We start from the raw sequence: 20,666 nt of genomic DNA on the forward strand, positions 1-20,666 counted from the left end.
AAGGTAGAAACCAAGAACGAAAAGAGGAAGAGAGAGGAAAAGGGGCCAGATAAATAACATTAAAAGACCAAGATAAGTGAAGAGAAACAGCTAAGCAAAAAGAAGGGGTGAGTGGACTTAAACCGAGTAAAAAAATATATACCCAAACTGAAAAGCTCCAAGACATAGTGCTGCTCCATACCAAAGCCGCCCATAGAAAGCCCCAAGCGTCACACAGGCGTGCGAAAAAGAAAGGCATCTCTCGAGGTGCGGTGGACGCCAGTAGCATCCACCATCAGAGAGAACGCCCTAAGACACGCTGGTAGATGGAAAACACAGCCGGCATTTGTGGCGTGCGGGAATGATGTCACTCATGCGGCGTGGGCCGTGACACTGATGCACAGAGGAAACATCCACCTGCTCTCCCATGCCGCGGAAGGCAGGGGGACAACAGGAAGACTCCCTGTGTGCATCGCAGTTCCCAGGAATGAACAACAACGGCCCACCCAGCAAAGAAGCACATACAATGTAGATGATAAAAAAACCACAACATGAAAAATATTAACATGGTATGGAAATCATGTCAAATATGGCATGGCAGAGTGGGTGGACGTTTCCTCTGTGCATCGGGGTCACGCCCCGCGCCGCATGAGTGGCATCATTACCGCACGCCACAAATGCCGGCTGTGTTTTCCATCTACCAGCGTGTCTTAGGGCATCCTCTCTGATGGTGGATGTTGCTGGCGTCCACCGCACCTCGAGAGATGCCTTTCTTTTTTGCACGCCTGCGTGACGCTAGGGGGCTTTCTATGGGTGGCTTTGGTATGGAGCAGCACTATGTCTTGGAGCTTTTCGGTTTGGGTTTGTGTATATATTTTTTTACTCGGTTTAAGTTCACTCACCCCTTCTTTTTGCTTGGCTGTTTCTCTTCACTTATCTTGGTCTTTTAAGGTTTTTTATCTGACTCCTTTTCCTCACTCTTCCCTTTTTGTTCTTGTTTTCTTGGTTTCTACCTTGTCTTGCTCATACTTCTCTACCTTGTTTCATCTTATCACTCACTGTGTGTTTTGTTTCATATTTTCTTCATCACCATCCCTAGCTTGGGGCACTTGTAACACCCTTTATTCACTTTCTTTATTCAGCGTTTGCACTGATATTCACGAATAATAAGTACACATTTTTTATAGGAATTTTCTACTCTGTTCTACCCTAACTACCATCTTACTGCAAATCCGCCGCCTCCTGGATATTTTGGTTGTGTGTGTGCCTGATCCACTTGTTTTTTCTGCCCCTTCAGCTCCCAGGATAGACACCCCTGGCCACATTCAGCTTTTCAAGCCACATTTTTGCAACTTGAGCTGCATTGTAAGTCGCTTGGGGTTATGGTTTCTCTCCTTTTCCCCTCCCCTCTCCCCTTTTCTATTTATAGAATACATTGGCATATTTCTATACATATATATATATTTTACAGATATGCATCAATTGCCTGCTCCTGAGGAAGTGGTTACATTAGCCATGAAACATGTTGGGCTTTGTAATGCAGTTATTATTGTTAGTCCATGGTTTGGGGACTACATTTCAGCTCCTCCCTATTACAATTAATTAATTTATACTGTGCTATTTGGAATGTGCTATGTATCTATTTTGTATTTATACGTTCAATAAATGTGGTATTGCTTATTTTACCAAATGTGTCATGCCTCTCCCTCTAAGTCCCAACCTCCTTCCTTTTACCCAGCTGTTGGTTGAGCTCCATGTTACCTGGTTGGCTAGGTTTAGCCTTTGGGGAATTACGTTCTTTCTCTGCGTTGTTTTCCCACCCCCCATGCAAATACTGCTTTGGGACGTCCCAATGGTCAAGAAGAATATGGAGCTGCATCTGTCAATGAATGATAGTAGAAAAAACTGGATTTTTGACTTGCCGTAGATTCCTTTTCTCTGAAGTTTATTGACAGACGCAGCACCCACCCCTCTATTTCTGAGATGGTTGGGGTTTTTTTTACTTCTGACACTGCTTGCAACAAAACTAAAAACCCTATAGCAGAGTTAGTGGGTGTATGCCTTCAGGGACTGCCCCATAGGCGTGGTAAAGTTTATTCCTGCCTAGTGTCCTACTCCTGTAGGGGGCAGCATAACCCAATGGTTAGGAAGAATATGGAGTTGCGTCTGTCAATGGACTTCAGAGAAAAGGATTTTACGGTAAGTACAAAAATCCAGTTTTTTTTTTTAGCCTTTGTTGTTTGCTTGTATATGACACCATGTTAAGATGGACAGAAGGGGAGGAATGGACAGAACGCCAGAAGAGGACTCATCACAGCCGCTTCCCTGCTTACCTCTGCATATGAAGGAGACCGCTTCCCTGCCGTGTGCCCTGATCCAATGTAAGGTGCCTTGATCACATGTAAAGGTGCCCTGCTGTTTGCTCCATAATGTACTCTGCTCCCATGTAAGGTGCCCTACTGTGTACCCCATAATGTGCCTTGCTCCCATGTGAGGTGTCCTGCTGTGTGCCCTATAATGTGTCCTGTTCTCATGTAAGGTGCCCTACTGTGTGCTCCATAATAATGTACCCTATCCCATGTAACATGCCCTGCTGTGTGCCACACAATGTTCCTTGTTCCCATGTAAATCGCCCTGATGTGTGCCCCACACTATGTTCCCATGTAAGATGCCTGACTACTGTGTGCTCGATAATGTGTCCTGCTCCCATGTAAATGTGCCCTGCTGCCCCCCCCCCCCCCCCACACTGCTTATTCCAAATTTGAATTGAGAATCTATGCAGAAAAAAAGCAAAGCACAAGTTTCACAATAAGCAGATACATTTTATTATTCTATTATTTAATGCTGTTTCTAAAAATAACTATTGGTATATGAACAGCTCACTGACCACAGCAATGTTCCATGAGCTAAGGATGTGAAGATTTTTTCAGGGGTTCCCCAAGATTTCAAACTTTTTGCCAAGGGTTCCACCAAAGTAAAAAGGTTGAGAAACCCTGCTCTAGGAAATATTCAATCGCTTGACATTTTACTATATTTTATTTATATGCTGATGTGTGAAAACCTGCATGCACTTTAAGAATCGTCTGCTTGACTTTCAATTAGGCAGTGGTGCGCATAATGAACAGAGATGGCGTCACTGAGGATTCTGCAAAGAACAGATTGTCCAGCCAGATGTCTAATAATGAGCGGGTAGCGGCATCAAATGTGGTTCTTTGCACCCTTTGGGATCCAGAGATCACTCAGATTCAGGTCAGTATATTGGGATTTTGCAATGAATAACATGCAGCAAAACAATGAAATACTTGCCTCCTTTACAGTGATACAACACCCTCCTTTGCTGTAACCAATAACTTCCCTGTATTTTCTTCCCAGTTGCAGCATCTTCGACCATCTTGGTTGATTGCCCGGGGATGGTGCATCTATTGTGCATGTGCACAAGAGTACATTCATCCAGACACCAAGGCATGCTGGGATTATACATTGTTACAAATGTGTAGCTCTGAGTATATTTTTAAAGCATGACAATTATGAAATTAAGTGTGCTTTCCCTTTAACTAACATACATATCAAGTGTGTGTATCAAGTGCATCAAATATGCAGTGGATATAGAAAAGAATCACCCCCTTTATAAATAATCCCATTTTGTTGCTTTGTAGCCTGAGATGAAGACAGAAAAAGTTTTTGTTTTATCCAGCTGTATTTACTTCGTGCAACTTATAACATCCAAGTGAAAAATATAACACCAACATGTCAGAAAAAAAAATCGAAAACACAATCACTGAGTTGGAAAAAGGATCCCTCCTAAAAATGACTTGTAAACTTAATCAGGTGTAGCTAATCACCTTCTAAATGGCACACAAAGCCATTTGACTTTCAGCTGTGGTCATTTTGATTAACTCAGCATTAAAATAGCTTTTTTGGAGCATTTCAGTCCCTGGTAGTGCAGTTGAAGCAAACAATCAGTTATGAATGGTACGGCACTGTCAAAAGATCTCCGGTATTAAGTTGTGGACAGGCAAATGTCAGGAGATGGATACAAAAAAGTTCAAAAGCTTTAACAATGCCTAGAAGTACAGCAAAGTCTATTATTAAGAAGCGGAAGGTATTTGGTACAACACAGACCCTCCTTGGATCAGGACGTCGGTTCAAACTGGATAAGAGCGCTAGGAGGATACTGGTCAGAGAGGCTACCAAGAGGCCTACAGCAACTCTAAGGTAATTTCAGGAATTTATGACAAAGAGTGGTCATTTGGATTTATTAAAAGCAAATCCGCTGTGAACTGCAAGTACACTTGGAAGTGCAGTCGCTGTCGATCTGAGGGGGACATACGTTTCTCTTTCGTTCATGATGGACACAGCTATCCATATTCAAGACCATAGGGTTATATCGCCCCCTACAGGAGTAGGACACTAGAAAAAAGACTTGGCTATGCCTATGGGCAGTCCTAGCTGGTATACATCCCCCTCTCTGCTATAGGCCTTCACTTTTTTTCTACCTAGTCATGAGTAAGGACCTAGTTCCCAGTCGGGATCTTTGTTCCTGGCAATTTTTTCTTTTTAAATGTTTTTTCTCTATTGTTCAACCAAACTGATAAGAGGCATGGAGGAGCTCAGCTATGAGAAAAGATTAGAGGAACTGAATTCATTCTCTCTTGAGAAGAGGAGATTAAGGAGGGAATAGAAAAAGATAAATTCGGAGTCTGTGTTTTAACCCTGGAATCTTGCCAACATCCCTAGTAAATATTGAACAATGGAGAACCCCTGAGGATTGGGACTTTAAACGGCAAGAACCAGGACTTGAGTATGAAAATGTATAAATTTTATTACAAATATTACAAGAATGAAATATACAAAAACAAAAATAACATGTATGATAAAAACATGGTCATAAATACGTCTTGGAACCAAGAGGGTCTGAGGTGTCTGGATCGGACTAGACGCGTTTCGGTCCAAATGCCTTTCTCGATAGTCCAGAAAACACCAGAGCTCAGACAGATATGCAAAACCTCTGTGGATTCCAGGACGGAGGACCAGGTAGATGGACCTTAAAGGGTGAGAGAAAGCTCCTTCAGGTGTCTTTGGCCGCAAATAGTATGTGCCGAGTTGGCTAGGTCTATAAAAGATAGGCCTGAAACAATTTATGTATCTATATGGGCTTCCAAAGGGAGATTGGATGGTTGTAAGCCAAATAAATAATGGCTATTACAGGTGACAGTGAGAAAGAGCCCCCCGATCAAAATTCCCACGAGGTTCTCCAAAGCGGGGTCAAAAACACAGGTCGTCTGTAGATTTATAATAGAGTAGAAGTATCTCCAAATATATATAGTGCTGGGACGTATCCAGCACTGGGTCCCTATACAGCCCTGTGTAGTTGGATAATGGCGGCAAGTTTTCTTCACCGTAAGAGCTTTGAAAATGTGGAATAGACTCCCTCCAGCGGTGGTTCTGGCTAGCTCACTAGATTGCTTTAAAAAAGGTCTGGATTATTTCCTGGGTGTACTTAATATACAGTAAGTGGGTACTAAAATTTTATTTTAGGTAAAGTTGATCCTGGGAATATCCTATTGCCCTTTGGGGGATCAGGAAGGAATTTTTTTCTCTGCTGTAGCAAATTGGATAATGCTTTGCTGGGTTTTTTCGCCTTCCTCTGGATCAACTGCAGATATAGGATTGTGTATATGGGATTGTATGGTTGGGTTTTCTCTATCGCTCATTGACAGACGTAGTCTTCTTGATTCTCAAGAGCTGGGTTATGTTGTCTCCGCAGGAGTAGGACTAGGCAGAAAGACAAAACGTTCTGGCTCCACCTTAGGGGCAGTCCCTGAGGGTATGTCCTCCCTCTCTCTGCTACAGGGAATCGTTTTTTTTCTGTCTAGTCAGGAGTAAGGACCTAAGTTCCTTGCTGGGATCTCTTTGGTCCTGGCAAGATTTTTTCTTTAAAAAAAAAAAAAAAAAATTTTTTTTAGGCAGTTTTTCTCCAGTATTTTTTTCCTGTGAGATCTTCAAGCAAATACGCCGGACTGGGCGACACTAGTGGTCACCCCAGCCGGCCTACGAGCGCGCGCAGACCATTGCATTGCGCTTGGTCGGCCGCGACACATTCAAGTAAGTATGCGGGGCCGGGCGACGGGCTGGGTGTTGAGATCCAGTGGTCACCCCGGTTTCTGCCTACGAGCGCGTGCAGACCAGAGCTCCGCGCTGGGTCGGCCGCGACGGAGTCCCAGTGGAGGGACTGACCTTGCGAGTTAAAAGTCTCGCTTGGACGCCAGGAACCAGAGAGTCGAGGCGTCCGGAGTGGTCCACAACCCCCCACCCCGGTGGAGAGGGTATTGTGAAGAGAGGGTGCCTGTCGGTTCGGTATGGTGAGTAAACGTTCCCTTTTTTCTTTCCTCGTTATGAGGCAGTATGAATTATGGGCCCCTCCATACATGGTCAGTATATATCTGACACTAAAAGTCCCCCTTGTAAATACAGTATGTGTTTGTGGGAAGTGGACTTGGTTTGAGAGCTAACACTCTACCCAGCAGACTGTAGCATTACAGCAGACATAGGAGGTATAATCCTACCTTATTTGTAGTGTATCTCCTGTAGATCAATAAATCGCCACTTAGCAGAGATGCAGGTGGATGTGCTGGGAAAAACGATTTTGGCGGTCCGCCGCCATTTTGCCGTAGGCCAGGTGCATGTATGTCCTCAGGTCACGCCGGCCGCCATGTTTTTGGAGTCTAATGTCTCTTGTATGGGGGCGGCCATGTTTCATGAGCCCAGCTACCTCGTGGAGAGCTGGGAACGCCGGAAGGCGTACACAGGGGGCGGAGCCACGTCCTTCTACCCGGGAAAAAGCAACAGCTCCTTCCAGTCTGTAAAAGACAGACGCTGACTGCAGTTGGTTGGAAACTTCACTGCATCGGTTGGTGAGCCTTGGGGGTCCCTCTCTCTCTCTGTGGGGATCGAGAAGCAGGTACTCTGAGGGGCGCTATTGCGCTAGGGGGAGACACATAAAGAAAAAAAAAAAAAGTTTTTTTGTTTTTTCTGGCTAAGGTGTCCTGAATTAACATGGACCCTGCCACTCATGTATCTCCTCCGGATCCCCTTGAGGGGTCTGCAGGATCCTCCAGCACCCCACTGACGATTGAATCATTGTCAGCTATTATGGAAACTTTTGTGTCCCGGGTGGAAGTGGCTTGTCAGGGACAGGGCGCAAGAAAGCGACCCCCGCCTAACCCCTTATTATCTGAAACCTCGGATTCAGACTCTGAGCCTATTTCTGCAGTTGCAGGTACTTCATCTGGGATTGGTGTCTCGTGTACTGTCTCTTCAGACAGTGAGGAGGATGTTTCGGCATCAGCCATAGCCAAAGAGGAAGCGTTGGTAAACGCACTCATTGTATCTGTTCAAGAAACCTTAAGATTACAGGGTATTCCGTCGGAAATAGCTGAAACTGAAATCCCTTTTGGGACTAAAAAACGCATCAAAGTGGCGAAGGTTTTTCCATTGCCCAAATGTTTTGGCAATCCAATCAAAGAAGAATGGAGTCTGCCAAAACGCACTTCTACTATTTCTAAACGCATTAACAGGCGTTATCCGTTTGAGGAAACCCTCATTAAAAAATGGACAGAACCACCTGTGGTGGATTCACCAATTGCTAGATTGAATAAAGCCACGGTTATTCCTCTAGAAGACGCTCCGTCTTTTAAAGATCCAGTGGATCGCAAGATAGAAGCTATTTCTCGCACCATGTTTACCTTGATTGGATCAGCTTTCAGACCAATAATTGCTATTGGTCTGGTTTCGCAGGCTGTAACTGAATGGACCAAGTGGTTACGCCGGGACTTAGAAGAGGTCCCTCAGGCGGTATCAGATTTGTTGGAACAAATGATACAGGGGTTACAGTTTGTGTGTGATGCGGCGTTAGACGCCACTCCATTATTGGCGCGAGCATCAGTCTCAGCGGTGGTTCTCAGGTGTACACTGTGGCTAAAAGGTTGGTTAGCCGACCAAGGTTCCAAAAAAGCATTGGCTAATATCCCCTTTTTAGGAGAGCGTCTATTTGGAGCCAACTTAGATGAGATCATTAAGGATCTCACGGGTGGAAAGAGCACCTTTTTACCGCAAAATGTTAAAGGTAAAGGAACTCGTCAAAAACGAGGGCCTTCTTTTTCTGCTCACAAGAGGTTTTTTCGTCCCGCGGGTGAAAAAATTAAGTCCTCCAAAGCTCCTTCAGGAGGCTTCAGGGGACGTTGGTCGGGCAAGCAAAAGCCCGCCCCCTCCAGACCTGAAGATAAATCGTCCAAAGCCTGAAGGTGCGCCCCCACCCATAACTGGGGTGGGGGGACGTCTTCGCCGGTTCCCAGATCCATGGCTTTCCAGAATCCCGGACAAGTGGGTTTGCGAAGTCATAAGGTCAGGGTACAAGATCGAGTTTCGATCTCTCCCACCGGCGCGATTCTTCCCTTCCAATATTCGACTATCCCCGGATCGTTTAGAAGATCTGCGGAGAGCAGTCACGGATTTACTACAACAAGGAGTGGTAGTCCACGTTCCTTGGACAGAACGTTTTCAGGGGTTTTATTCAAACCTATTTACAATACCCAGGAAAGAGGGCAAAGTGCGTCCAATTCTGGACTTAAGGGCACTCAATTCTTTTGTCAACATAAGAAAATTCAGAATGGAGTCCATTCGCACAGTAGCAGCCTTCCTGCATCCAGGGGATGTCCTAGCGTCCATAGACATCAAGGACGCATATCTTCACATTCCCATTTTCGCAGGACATCAGCGGTTTCTACGCTTTTCCGTAGAAGAGAACCACTATCAGTTTGTGGCGTTACCTTTCGGTCTCGCCACGGCTCCTCGGGTCTTCACGAAGGTGTTGGCCCCAATGTTGGCACTACTGCGCCAAAGAGGCATATCGATTCTTGGTTACCTAGACGATCTTCTGCTTCATGCAGAGTCTCCTCAGACCTTGCTACAAAACATAGAAATTACTATAATTTCTTTACAGGAATTCGGGTGGCTGGTGAACCAGCAAAAGTCATTTCTGGTTCCCACCCAGAGGCTCGAATATCTGGGTCTAATTCTAGACACAGTCAGGACAAGAGTTTTTCTTCCGGTAGGGAAACTCCGGAAGATTCAGTTAGCAGTCCAGTTGTTACTATCCAACAGCTGGTCTTCTCTTCGAACTTGCATGAGGGTTCTGGGGTTGATGGTGGCTTCCTTCGAAGCAGTCCCATTTGCCCAGTCCCATACCCGAATTCTTCAGCAAGAGATTCTTCTAAGATGGAATCGGAATCCGGAATCCCTGGACAATCGGATCCGATTGAGCAAACAGACCAGAGAGTCTCTGGTCTGGTGGCTTCGGTCTCCGATGCTCAGCCAGGGAAAGTCATTTCTGCCAATATATTGGACGATAGTGACCACGGATGCCAGTCTATCCGGATGGGGAGGAATTCTCGGTCAGTTATCTGTCCAGGGACTTTGGTCCCTGGAAGAATCCAGGTGGCCGATAAATGTATTGGAACTGAGAGCGATCAGACTTTGTCTGATTCACTGGACCGAGCAGCTCCAGGGCAGCCCGGTTCGGATCCAGTCGGACAATGCCACGGCCGTGGCTTATGTCAATCACCAGGGGGGCACCAAGAGTGTCCGAGCGGCCAAAGAAGTGGCTTGCATTCTTCGCTGGGCGGAACGATTTGTTCCAGCTATCTCTGCGGTGTTCATTCCGGGGGTGGAGAATTGGCAGGCAGATTATCTCAGCCGTCAGACTCTGGATCAGGGGGAATGGTCCCTCCATCCAGAAGTTTTCCACCAGTTGTGCCTACGGTGGGGCACCCCGGATGTGGATCTGTTGGCATCACGATTCAACAGGAAAGTACAGTACTCTAGCAGAGACCGCAGACGCACTGATCGCCCCGTGGGGGCAATACCAGCTAATGTATGCCTTCCCTCCTCTCGGGTTACTGCCAAGACTTCTTCGCAGGATAGAGGAGGAAGGAATTCCAGTAATTCTGGTAGCTCCGGACTGGCCTCGTCGAGCTTGGTACGCCGACTTGGTCAGACTGGTGGCGGACGTCCCGTGGAGACTTCCTCTCAGGGAGGACCTACTGTCTCAGGGACCGATCTTCCATCCTGCTTTACGATCGCTGGCTTTAACGGCCTGGCTATTGAGACCCAGGTGCTGAAGGACAAAGGTTTGTCAGCTTCAGTTATTCCTACTCTAGTTGAAGCAAGGAAAGCGACTTCCAGAAAGATTTATCATCGCACATGGAAGTCCTACATTGCATGGTGTGAACCTTTGGGGTTCCGTCCACGGTCTTATTCGGTTAGTCGAATATTAGCTTTTCTGCAACAAGGGGTTGAGCAGAAACTGGCCTTGAGCACTATCAAGGGTCAGGTCTCAGCATTAGCTATCTTCTTTCAGAAGCCTTTGGCTACTCATTCCTTGGTGCGGAATTTCATCCAGGGGGTGCGACATCTGGCTCCGCCAGTGCGCGCGCCGTTACCACCCTGGGATCTTAATTTAGTATTGTCGGTTCTTCAGAAACCTCCCTTTGAAGATATTAGGGAGATTCCTCTACCTACGTTGTCCCAGAAGGTGGCCTTCTTGGTGGCTATCACTTCTGCACGCAGGGTGTCAGAACTGGCCGCTTTATCTTGTCGTTCCCCATATCTGGTGGTTCATAGAGATAAGGTGGTTCTTCGTCCGAATCCATCCTTCCTACCAAAAGTGGTTTCAGAATTTCATCTGAATGAAGAAATTGTATTACCTTCCCTGTGTCCTAAGCCCAGTCATCCTCGGGAGTTTGCTTTACACTCCTTGGATGTGGTCCGGGCGATCAGGGTATACTTAAAAACGACAGACTCGTTTCGCAAGACGGATTCACTTTTTGTGATCCCGGATGGACCCAAAAAGGGGTTGCCTGCATCTGCCGCGACCATTTCCAAATGGATCAGACAGACGGTGGTACAGGCTTATTCTATTAAGGGTCGGGAGCCCCCGTTCCCTGTTAAGGCGCACTCCACTCGGGCGCTTAGTGCGTCATGGGCCTTTCGCCATCAGGCGTCAGTGGTCCAGGTGTGCAAGGCGGCTACCTGGTCGTCGGTGCATACCTTTACAAAACATTATAAAGTTGATGTAATGGCATCATCTGATGCCGTGTTTGGCCCCAAGGTTTTGCAGGCCGCCATTTGAGGAGACCAGCGGTCTGCCTCGAGGGTTTTTTTCCGTTGGAAAATTTTCTTTTGAGTCTCATTCTTTGTTTATAATGAGCCTTTAAAACTTCTAGTTTGGCACCGGTTGGGCCTTCTAGATTGGATTTTGATTTTTGTCAATCCCACCCCTCATTTGTGGCACTGCTTCTGGATGTCCCAGCTCTTGAGAATCAAGAAGACTACGTCTGTCAATGAGCGATAGAGAAAAATGGATTTTTGTAAGATCTTACCGTAAAATCCTTTTCTCTTAAGCTCATTGACAGACGTAGTACCCGCCCCTCTATCATTGAGTTGGGTTGGGTTAAATTCTCTGTTACTGCTTTAGAACAGAACTGATTCCCTGTAGCAGAGAGAGGGAAGATATACCCTCAGGGACTGCCCCTAAGGTGGAGCCAGAACGTTTTGTCTTTCTGCCTAGTCCTACTCCTGCGGAGACAACATAACCCAGCTCTTGAGAATCAAGAAGACTACGTCTGTCAATGAGCTTAAGAGAAAAGGATTTTACGGTAAGATCTTACAAAAATCCATTTTTTTTTTTTTTCGTTGGTTGAACCAGATGGACTTTTTTCAACCTGACTAACTATGTAACTATGTTCATTGACGGACGCAGTCTCTGATGCATATCAGTAGGGTTTTACTACCCTCTGCAGGAGTAGGACACTAGGTAGAAAAATGTTCTGGCTACGCCTATGGGCAGTCCCAGGGGGTATACCCTCTCTCTTCCTGCATAGGATGTCAGTTTTAATCTGCCTAGTTAGGAGTAAGGACCTAGTTCCTTGCTGGGATCTCTGGTCCTGGCTAAGTCTTTTCTAGATATTTTTTTTAGTTAGCCATTTCTCCAAATTTTTTTCCTGTGAGATCTACAAGCAACTATGTCGGATCTGGGCGACGAGGTGGATGTATAGATCTAGTGGTCACCCCAGCCGGCCAGAGAGTGCGCGTAGGCCCTAGCTCCGTGCTGGGTCGGCCGCGACATAGTCCCACTGGACGGGGACTGGCTCCGAGATTTAAACGTCTTGGCCAGGTCGCATCCGGCCAGGTCTAGGCCAGAGTCGCAGCGTTCCTATTTGACCGACAGGCCCCCCCCCCACTTCGACAGAGAGGGGTTCTGTCAGGAGAGGGCGCCCTCCTGTTCCGTAATAATGAGTAAATGTCCCCAACCCCTCTTCCCCTGGTGGATTTTGGGGTGGACGCGGGCCCCCTCCCTGGGACGGTAGGACCCTCACATTCCTGGGTTCCCCTCTGTCTTGTCACGCACCCCATCTTCTACCTGCCCTCCCCACATCCCCTCCTCACACTAGGGGCTATTGGGCCTACTCCCGGTGCTGGGACCACGCTCCGGACCGGATGTGGTTGGGGGTTGGTGTGCCGCTAGCACAAGACGAATGATCGTGCGGGGGGTCTCTGCCTCTGGAGATCGGCAGCCATCTTGGTACACCCGGCACAGCCATTTTTGGTCTATAGGAATCAAAATAGGAGTTCCTGGAGGTGTTTTTTTTGGTGGGTGGAGCCCCTCCCTATGCCCTGGGCTGTTTCGCAGATCCTTCTCCTTTTGGATCGAGCTGCTGCTGACACGTGCTGTGCAGACGTTCTGGGCCTCCTGCTGCATCTGGGTACAGTGAGTCTTGAGGTCTCTCTCTCTGCTGGGAGTCTCTGTCGCGATTTCCTAACCTCCTCCAGGGGCGCTGTTGCGCGGTGGGACTTTTTGAAAAAAATATATATATTTTTTTTTTGTGTCACTTTTTAAGCCTTTGCTGATGGGTTCCCCTGGTGCAACATGAACCCTACAGATCTTGTGTCCCCCACCTGACCCCCTCGGGGAGGCCGTAGGGCCTTCCGGACCCCAGCTGTCTACAGATGCAATTTCGGCGGTCCTGGAAGCGTTTGTGTCCTGGGTAGAGGTGGCCTTTAAAGGGCCAGGTGCTAAGAAACGGCCTTCGCCTATCCCTGGCTTATCTGATGTCTCAGGTTCTGAGTCTGATTCAGCCACCGCAGATGCGGGTCTCCCTGCCGGGTCCGCTACCTCACGCCCGGTCTCCTCTGATAATGAGGATGACATTTCTACATCCACTGTCGCGCAAGATAAGGCATTGGTGGACGCACTAGTTGTTTCTGTGCCTGAGACCCTAAAAATGGAGGATGCGACAGAGGCGCAGGTTACATTTGGCACTCACAAGCCATCCAGAGCGGCAAAGGTTTTTCCCTGTCCCGTGTATTTTGATGCCATGCTCAAAAAAGAATGGGACCACCCAAAGCGTTTCTCTGGGGTGCCTAAGCGGATTGTTAGACGCTACCCTTTTGAGGAGTCCCTGATAAAGGAGTGAACTGTGCCACCTGCGGTGGACCCTCCGTTCTCTAGGCTGAATAAAGCCACCGTGATTCCAGTTTAGGATTCCCTGTCCTTTAAAGGCAGGGCTTGACAAATTTGCCTGAAATCTAGGAGGCAGCTAAAAAAGTTAGGAGCCAGTTTTTGTTTTTTTTAAACAAACAACCAAGCTTTATTTCCAAAAAAATAACATGCTAAATTTACACATGAAGACTGGAACCCCGCTCTCCTCTATAGCGCAATCTGATGGAAACAGACTGTCTGTCTGTTTCCATCCGATGCCATCTGATCCGATCCACGGGATGGATAGAATATAGAACCACCATCCATCTGTTTTTGGCAGACAGGATCAGATGGCGGCAGATTACTGCTCCATAGAGGAGACTGAAGGGTCCGATCAGGTCTGCCTGAAAAACTGACAGGCAGACCTGATCAGACAGCCCGCGTGAAAGGGGCCTTCGGCCAGTGGCTGTGGCATTGTGATGAGGAATTGCCACAGCCACACAGCCGAAGGCCCCCTTTTTTTTTTTAATAATTGAAAAAAAAAAGATATTTATATATATTTTTAATAATTTAATAAATAATAACCACACTCCCTGTCCACTTACCTTTTAAGCAAAGGTAAGTGGACAGGGAGATGAAGCCTGCAAAAACTTCCCTCTCATCTGCTCTTGGGAAGGAGATGGACAGGCATTGAGGACAGGCAGGGGAAACAGCCGTGACTGCTTTTCATACTCCCGGCCACCACAAGAGGGCACCAGTTCCCTGTTCTCTCACTGAAGGTCAAATGCCTCAATTATCGGATGGCGCGGTAGTCCGTGCACTCGGGAGTGGGTGGGGGGCCGCAAAAGGGACAGGACACCTGCAATGCACCCCTGGCGCCAGGTCGCTAATTCTAGTCGCCAATGCAACCTGGCGCCCAGGGTTTGTCGAGCCCTGTTTTAGGGTTTTCGGAGGATAGGAAGGCGGAATCTGTGGCCCACGATATGTGCTCCCTGGAGGGGGTCTGCACTGAGACCGGTGTTTACGGTTGCCCTTGTCACGCAAACATTGGCTGAATGGGCTAAGTTACTACGCCATGACTTGGAGGGAAAACGTCTCCCTCCTGCCTTTGAGGAGCTGTTGGACCAGCTGGTGCAGGGGCTGCAATTTGTTTGCGATGCCACGCTGGACAGTGCTCCCATATTGGGAATAAAGGCAGTTTAGGACTTTAAATGAGGCAAAAGCCGGGTAAGGCTTAGCGTCTTTATCCCTGTATATGGAAAATGAGAAAAAAGCTTTGGGACTTTAAATGAGGTGCGTGAGAACAACTGGCCCTTAGTAAATATACTGACCGACCAGTCTGCTTACAAACCAAATTGACTAGTCTAACAATGTACATTAAAAACAGGGGTTTAGTTAACACACATTTGCAAATGCATGTGTAAGCTGCAAGGCCCCTTCACGGCACCCTGTATTGCTTGCAGTCCTAACACTACTAATTTATAAGTACCCTTACCCTTTTTTTTCTGAATAAAGCTAAATCGACAGATTTACAGTATGTGCCTCTCTATTTTCTAAACACTTGCCCCACAATATATCGCGGATATCTGGAGTGGACATCCCGGACCCCATTAGACCCCCATTATTACATTCCTGGGATCCTCTGCACCTGGACCTCCTAGGGATCTTTTCAGACGTTCCATCCCGGACCTGGAGACGGAAACAGGATCCACTATCCATACTGGTGAGTGTGCTGTTTTCTAGAGGGGTCACAAGCACCCCACCACCCACCAATTGATTATTGCATATCCATCACTCGACTCTTTTCTTTAGATACTTCACCACGTTTGCTGCTACTGGTGTATACCACTTTTGGACTTTTTAACCACTTGCCGACTGCTCACAGTATATTTACTGTGGCAGTCAGCCCCTCACAGGCAGAGCGACGTAGGTCTACGTCGCTAGCCTGTGAGGCTCTGGGGAGCGAGCGCGCGCCGCCGGAGGCGCGCTCCCACGCGGTCACGGACCCCCCCGCGCGCGCGTGACCGGCGGACCCGAAGTCCGCGGGTTACTCGGCGATCATTGGGGGAGAGGGAGAAAGGCAGGCGGCTAGTGTAAACAAGCCGCCTGTCATTCTCCCCTGTGTAGAAACAATGATCATACGGTTCTACTATGTAGGACCGTTGATCATTGTTCCTACACCTCAAGCCACAGCCAATCGCAGTTAGAATCACGCCCCCAGGGACACACACAGCCCCTCCCTCTCAAAATTGACGCTCTTTTTTTGTTTATAGCGCATGATCAAAAAATCGCACAGGTGATCAAATACCACCAAAAGAAAGCTCTGTTTGTGGGAAAAAAAGGACGTCAAATTCGTCCATATATGTCTATACATATCACATTGTGACCTATTATTATTTCTTGTCCTTACACTGCTTCTATTTTTTACACACTCTGTGGAGTCTATATTTATGATCATCATAGCACACATCACTTTATAGAGACGTATATGCATATGTCACTTTGATTCACGGATATTTTTATATATTAATTTTTACACACTATATTTATTATTGTCACCTACTATTTCATTTTATTTTATTTATTTATCTATTGCCACTACTACCTGGCACCCCACTGTTTACATACCTTATTATTAGGCAGTGCCACTCCCCCTACCCCCCACTTTTTCACTTTATATAGTCTTCTGACTATATTATAGGGAGGCAGCAGCCTAGCATTCCTCAACACTTATATATATCCAATACTCCATAGGCGCGGAGTTCACTACTCTCAAGACCAGAGTTCCAACCTGCAGGGTTTGTAGCCACGCTTCCTGATCTCTCAGATGGTGAGGATGATTCCTCCACAGCTGTGGCTGGGCACGAGAAGGTGCTGGTTGATGCACTGATTACATCCCTGTGGGAGACTTTGAAGATGAAGGATGCAGCTGAAGCGGCTGTGGTGGTGGCCTTCTCTTTTGGCACCCACAAGCCATCTCGCATGGCAAAGGTGTTCCATTATCCCTCCTATATTTGACATGTTTGTCTACAAAGATTGGGAGCAGCCAAAATGTCCTTTTGTGGTTCCTAAACGCTTTGCAGTGAGGTACCCCTTTGAAGAGTCACTCCTCAAGAAGTGGACTGTCCCACCAGTGGTGGACCCTCCTGTCTCCAGGTTGAACAAGGCGACCATGATTCAAGTAGAGAGATCCCTGGCCTTTAAGGATCTGGCTGACAGAAAAGCGGAGTCTGTGGCCAGAAATATGTTCCCTATTGCTGGTTGAGCATTTAGACTGGTCCTGGCTATTACCCTGTTGTTGCAAACATTAACTGAGTGGGCTAAACTTTCATGATCTGGGGGGTGAGCAGATGCTCTCTGCCTTTGTTGACTTGGCAGACCAGTTGGTCCAGGCGCTGCAATTTGTCTGCAGTGCTTCTCTGGACGTGGCTCCCTTGATTTCTAAGCTATATGTTTCGGTAGTGGTGCTTAGGCGTGTGTTGTGGCTTTAGTGTTGGTCTGCGAATCAGACTTCTAAAAAAGCTCTAACTGATTTGCCTTTTCAAGGCGATCGCCTACCCTGGATGACATCATATAGAGTCTCACGGGGGGAAGAGCACCTGTCTTCCACAATATGGGAATGGGAAAGAACCCCATCGCAGACGCAGCCCTTCTTTCTTGGCACACAAAGATTTTTCGTCCCTCAGGCTCCACTGACAAGGGTTCAAAACCTTTCAAGCCCTCCTCGGGAGGTTCCAAGTGTCCCTGGTCTGGCAAGCGGAGGGCGGGATTCTGTAGACCTGCGGACAAGGCTTCTTCAGCATGAAGGTGTGCCCTAATTCATGGGGGGACGTCTTGGTTGGTTTCCGGGCCCATGGACCTCCTTGGTAAATGACAAATGGGTCCACAAAGTGATTCTGTCCAGTTACAAGATAGAGTTTAGTTCTTGCCCTAAGGAAAGATTCTTTCCTTCCAATGTACGTCTGTCCCTGGACCATTTGCAAGCTCTCTTCGGAGCAGTGCAGGACCTGTTGCTTCAGGGAGTGATGGTTCCAGTATCGGAATGGTTTCAAGGTTTTTATTCAAACCTGTTTATGGTTCCAAAGAAGGAGGGCAAGATTCATCTGATTCTGGACCTCAAGGCCCGAACTGCTTTGTGTGGGTACAGAAATTCAGACTGGAGTCCATACGCACAGTAGTGTCATCCCTACATCAGGGGGATTTCTAGCCTCAAGGATGCTAACTTGCACATTCCAAAAATCTGCCCGACACCAGCGTTTCCTTTGTTGTATTGTGGTAGAGGAGCACTATCAGTTTGTGGTGTTACCCTTTGGTCTCGCCTCTGCTCCTCGGGTCTTCACAAAAGTGTTGGCTCCAGTTCTGGAGTTGCTATGTCAGAGGGGGCTTGCTGTACTGGGCTACCTGGACAACCTCCTCTTGCGAGCGGATTCCTCTTCTTTGATGGACGATGTGGAGATCACTATACAGACCCTGAAGGAGTTCAGTTGAAATCTAAACTACCAGAAGTCTGCCCTGATTCCTTCCAGAAAATTGGATTATCTGGGTCTGACTCTGGATTCAGCTCTAGCCAGAGTGTTCCTTCCTCTGGACAAACTTCAGAAGTTGCATGCTCCCATTCTTCTGTTGCTGTCCAGCAGGTGGTCCTCCTTCCGGATTTGCATTTCGGTGCTGGGCATGATGGTGTCTACCTTCAAGGCAGTTCCGTTTGCACAGTTCCATATGAGGTCCCTCCAAAGGGAGATTCTAGTGAAATGGGACAAGTGTCCAAAGTCTCTGGACAATCCGATTTGGCTGAGCCGGGAAACCAGGGGTTCCCTGGTCTGGTGTCTTCGCTCTTTGACTCTAAGGCATTCAAATCTTTTCTCCCCTTGTATTGGACAGTGGTCACTATGGATGCCAGTCTTTCTAGGCGGAGAGGTGTCCTGGGACTGAGCTCCGCTCAGGGTTGTTTGGACGCTGGAGGAATTCAGACTATTGATCAATGTCTTGGAACTTCAGGCGATCAGGCTGTGCCTGGTTAACTGGATGAATCAGCTCGGGTGCTCCCGGTACAGATCCAGTCGGGCAATGCCACGACATCCTATCTGATCCAGGAATATTATGACAGTGCTCAATTGACCTTCTTTGTTGGGGGTCCACATTAAGGGGTAAGTGGTGGTGTGAAAGGGTGTTGGTACCTTTTGGACAATCCTTTTTCCCTCTTACATCACTTATCAGTAACAGCTTTGAAGATTCATTGATATTTAATGGACTGACATATATTAGCGCTGCAGTTTCTGTGAAATTTGTATTTTTTATGCCATTATTCCTGCATATATGTGCTGGTAGCTAATTTTTTAATACGAACAGCTCTTAACCTAGCGTAGCTAAATTTGTGTTATACGGTGTGGTTTGGAATTTTTTTATTTGCAATCAAAGTTTATTAAAAGTAAAAGATAGAGAAACATTAACAAAGAGTTGCCAACAATTCAAGAAATACAATTAAGCCAAAGATACAGTAACTACAAGCATTGCAGTAAATATCTTATACAAATGCAGAAGAAGTAAACAGTTTGACAGACATATGTTATGTCAAGGAGGAATATACAGGTGACAAAGCAATCTCGTGTAAATACACTATTCAAAAGGAAGAGGAGGGCAATATAGCATATACTAAGTAAAGATTAGATAACATCATCAAGCAAAATAAGGGTCTGGTGCCTGAGATGCAATGGTAGGTAAAAAATACCAATAGCTGGGAGACTAGATACACAAACAAAAATGGCAGAATCCAACATAAATGGCAGGACTCAACATATTCAGAAAAATAGAAGAGAGAAGAGGTATAGGAGCACTTCAAGTGTTTGTCAGATGAGAGAAAGTTGCAGAATATCTGAAAAGATGCCAGGGAGTCCACATTGAGTGAAGTCTCTGTATCTTGTCAGAAGCTATCGCTACAGATTCTTCCATATTATATATATATCATTATGTAAAATTATTGCTGCGCCAAGTGAACAAGAATAAGTGAGGAAAAAACTTATATCAGTGTTGATAATAATTTGCATGTGATTATAAACAAATAAATCAAACAGTGCAAAAATGTCCAAATCCAATAAATATCAAAATTAATATAGTCCCAGAATCATAATTTGTGCCAAAAGGTGATAAATTTCTTCATCCAAATTGTAAGTGATTAAGGGTGCTTGCATGCTCCACTCAAAAAGTGCTCCACGTGATTGGTGACACACTAGCAGCTCACCTCAAGGATAGGCTCTTACTGAGCCAAAACACGCATGTAAGAGATATATTTCAGCAGCCTGGTCCTCCTAACCCGACCTCCTGTTCATCTTTCCAGATATACCAGTATCGATATAGGGAATACAAAAAAACAAGGGATCTAGTGCTCTCTGCTTGAATGGGTTTATTGAGGCAATAAGTACATTAGAAGTGAACTTACATTGGCTGGCACTCACAGCAGTGCGGACTGTCTACACATCGGAACACTCTCTGCCAATGTTCTTCCGGGTATCGGCGTTCCGGGGGGAGGAGCCTATGCGTCATCACGCCGATACCCGGAAGAACATTGTCAGAGAGTGTTCCGATGTGTAGAGTCCAGAAAGCAGTAATTTCAGTGCACTTTCACCTTATGTGGTATAACGTTCACGGAGACTGGCCACATCTCCAACACACATCTGAAGTTGCAGGAAACCATTTCTGAAGCTTATCTGAAGTCGCATACCAGTGAGTAAGAAGCTTATAAGCGTTTTCTTGGAATCTTGTGCTTATGGAACATTTATGTGCCATAGTACATGCTATGGTCTAGTTATTATCCGAAATAGACTTCTGTAAGGACGTTTCCCATTTACTCTTGAAATTATCAGGTTTGTCCTTCACATTAGAAAGTAAGAGTGCATAAGAAAAGGACATAGCTTTCCCATAAGGTGTTTGTGCCAGGCAGATTTATTCAAAGGTCAAAAGCTGTCTAGAGCAGGGCTTCCCAAACTTTTTTGGGCCGAGACCCATTTATAAATACAGATTTTTTTCGGGACCCACTTGCTTGTAATTGAATATTGTAAAGCGCTACAGAATTTATTGGCGCTATATAAATGCAAATAATAATAATAATTTTGCATATTTTAAAGGGAGGAGGATGTTGAATTAAAAATATCAA

The 20,666-nt window shown here is 46.5% G+C and overlaps 1 protein-coding gene across 1 annotated transcript in view; it reads left to right on the plus strand.

The window, feature by feature from the left end:
- Positions 1-20,666, plus strand: part of COASY (Coenzyme A synthase) — a 634,994-nt gene that overhangs the window by 579,438 nt on the left and 34,890 nt on the right. Inside the window, exon 9 of the mRNA XM_082272521.1 lies at positions 3,082-3,228. Within this exon, the coding sequence (XP_082128647.1) occupies positions 3,082-3,228 (147 nt within the window). The remainder of the gene's footprint in view (positions 1-3,081; positions 3,229-20,666) is intronic.

Source organism: Pelophylax lessonae (assembly GCF_965119305.1).
Source record: "Pelophylax lessonae genome assembly, chromosome: 11".
Taxonomy (NCBI): Eukaryota; Metazoa; Chordata; class Amphibia; order Anura; family Ranidae; genus Pelophylax; species Pelophylax lessonae.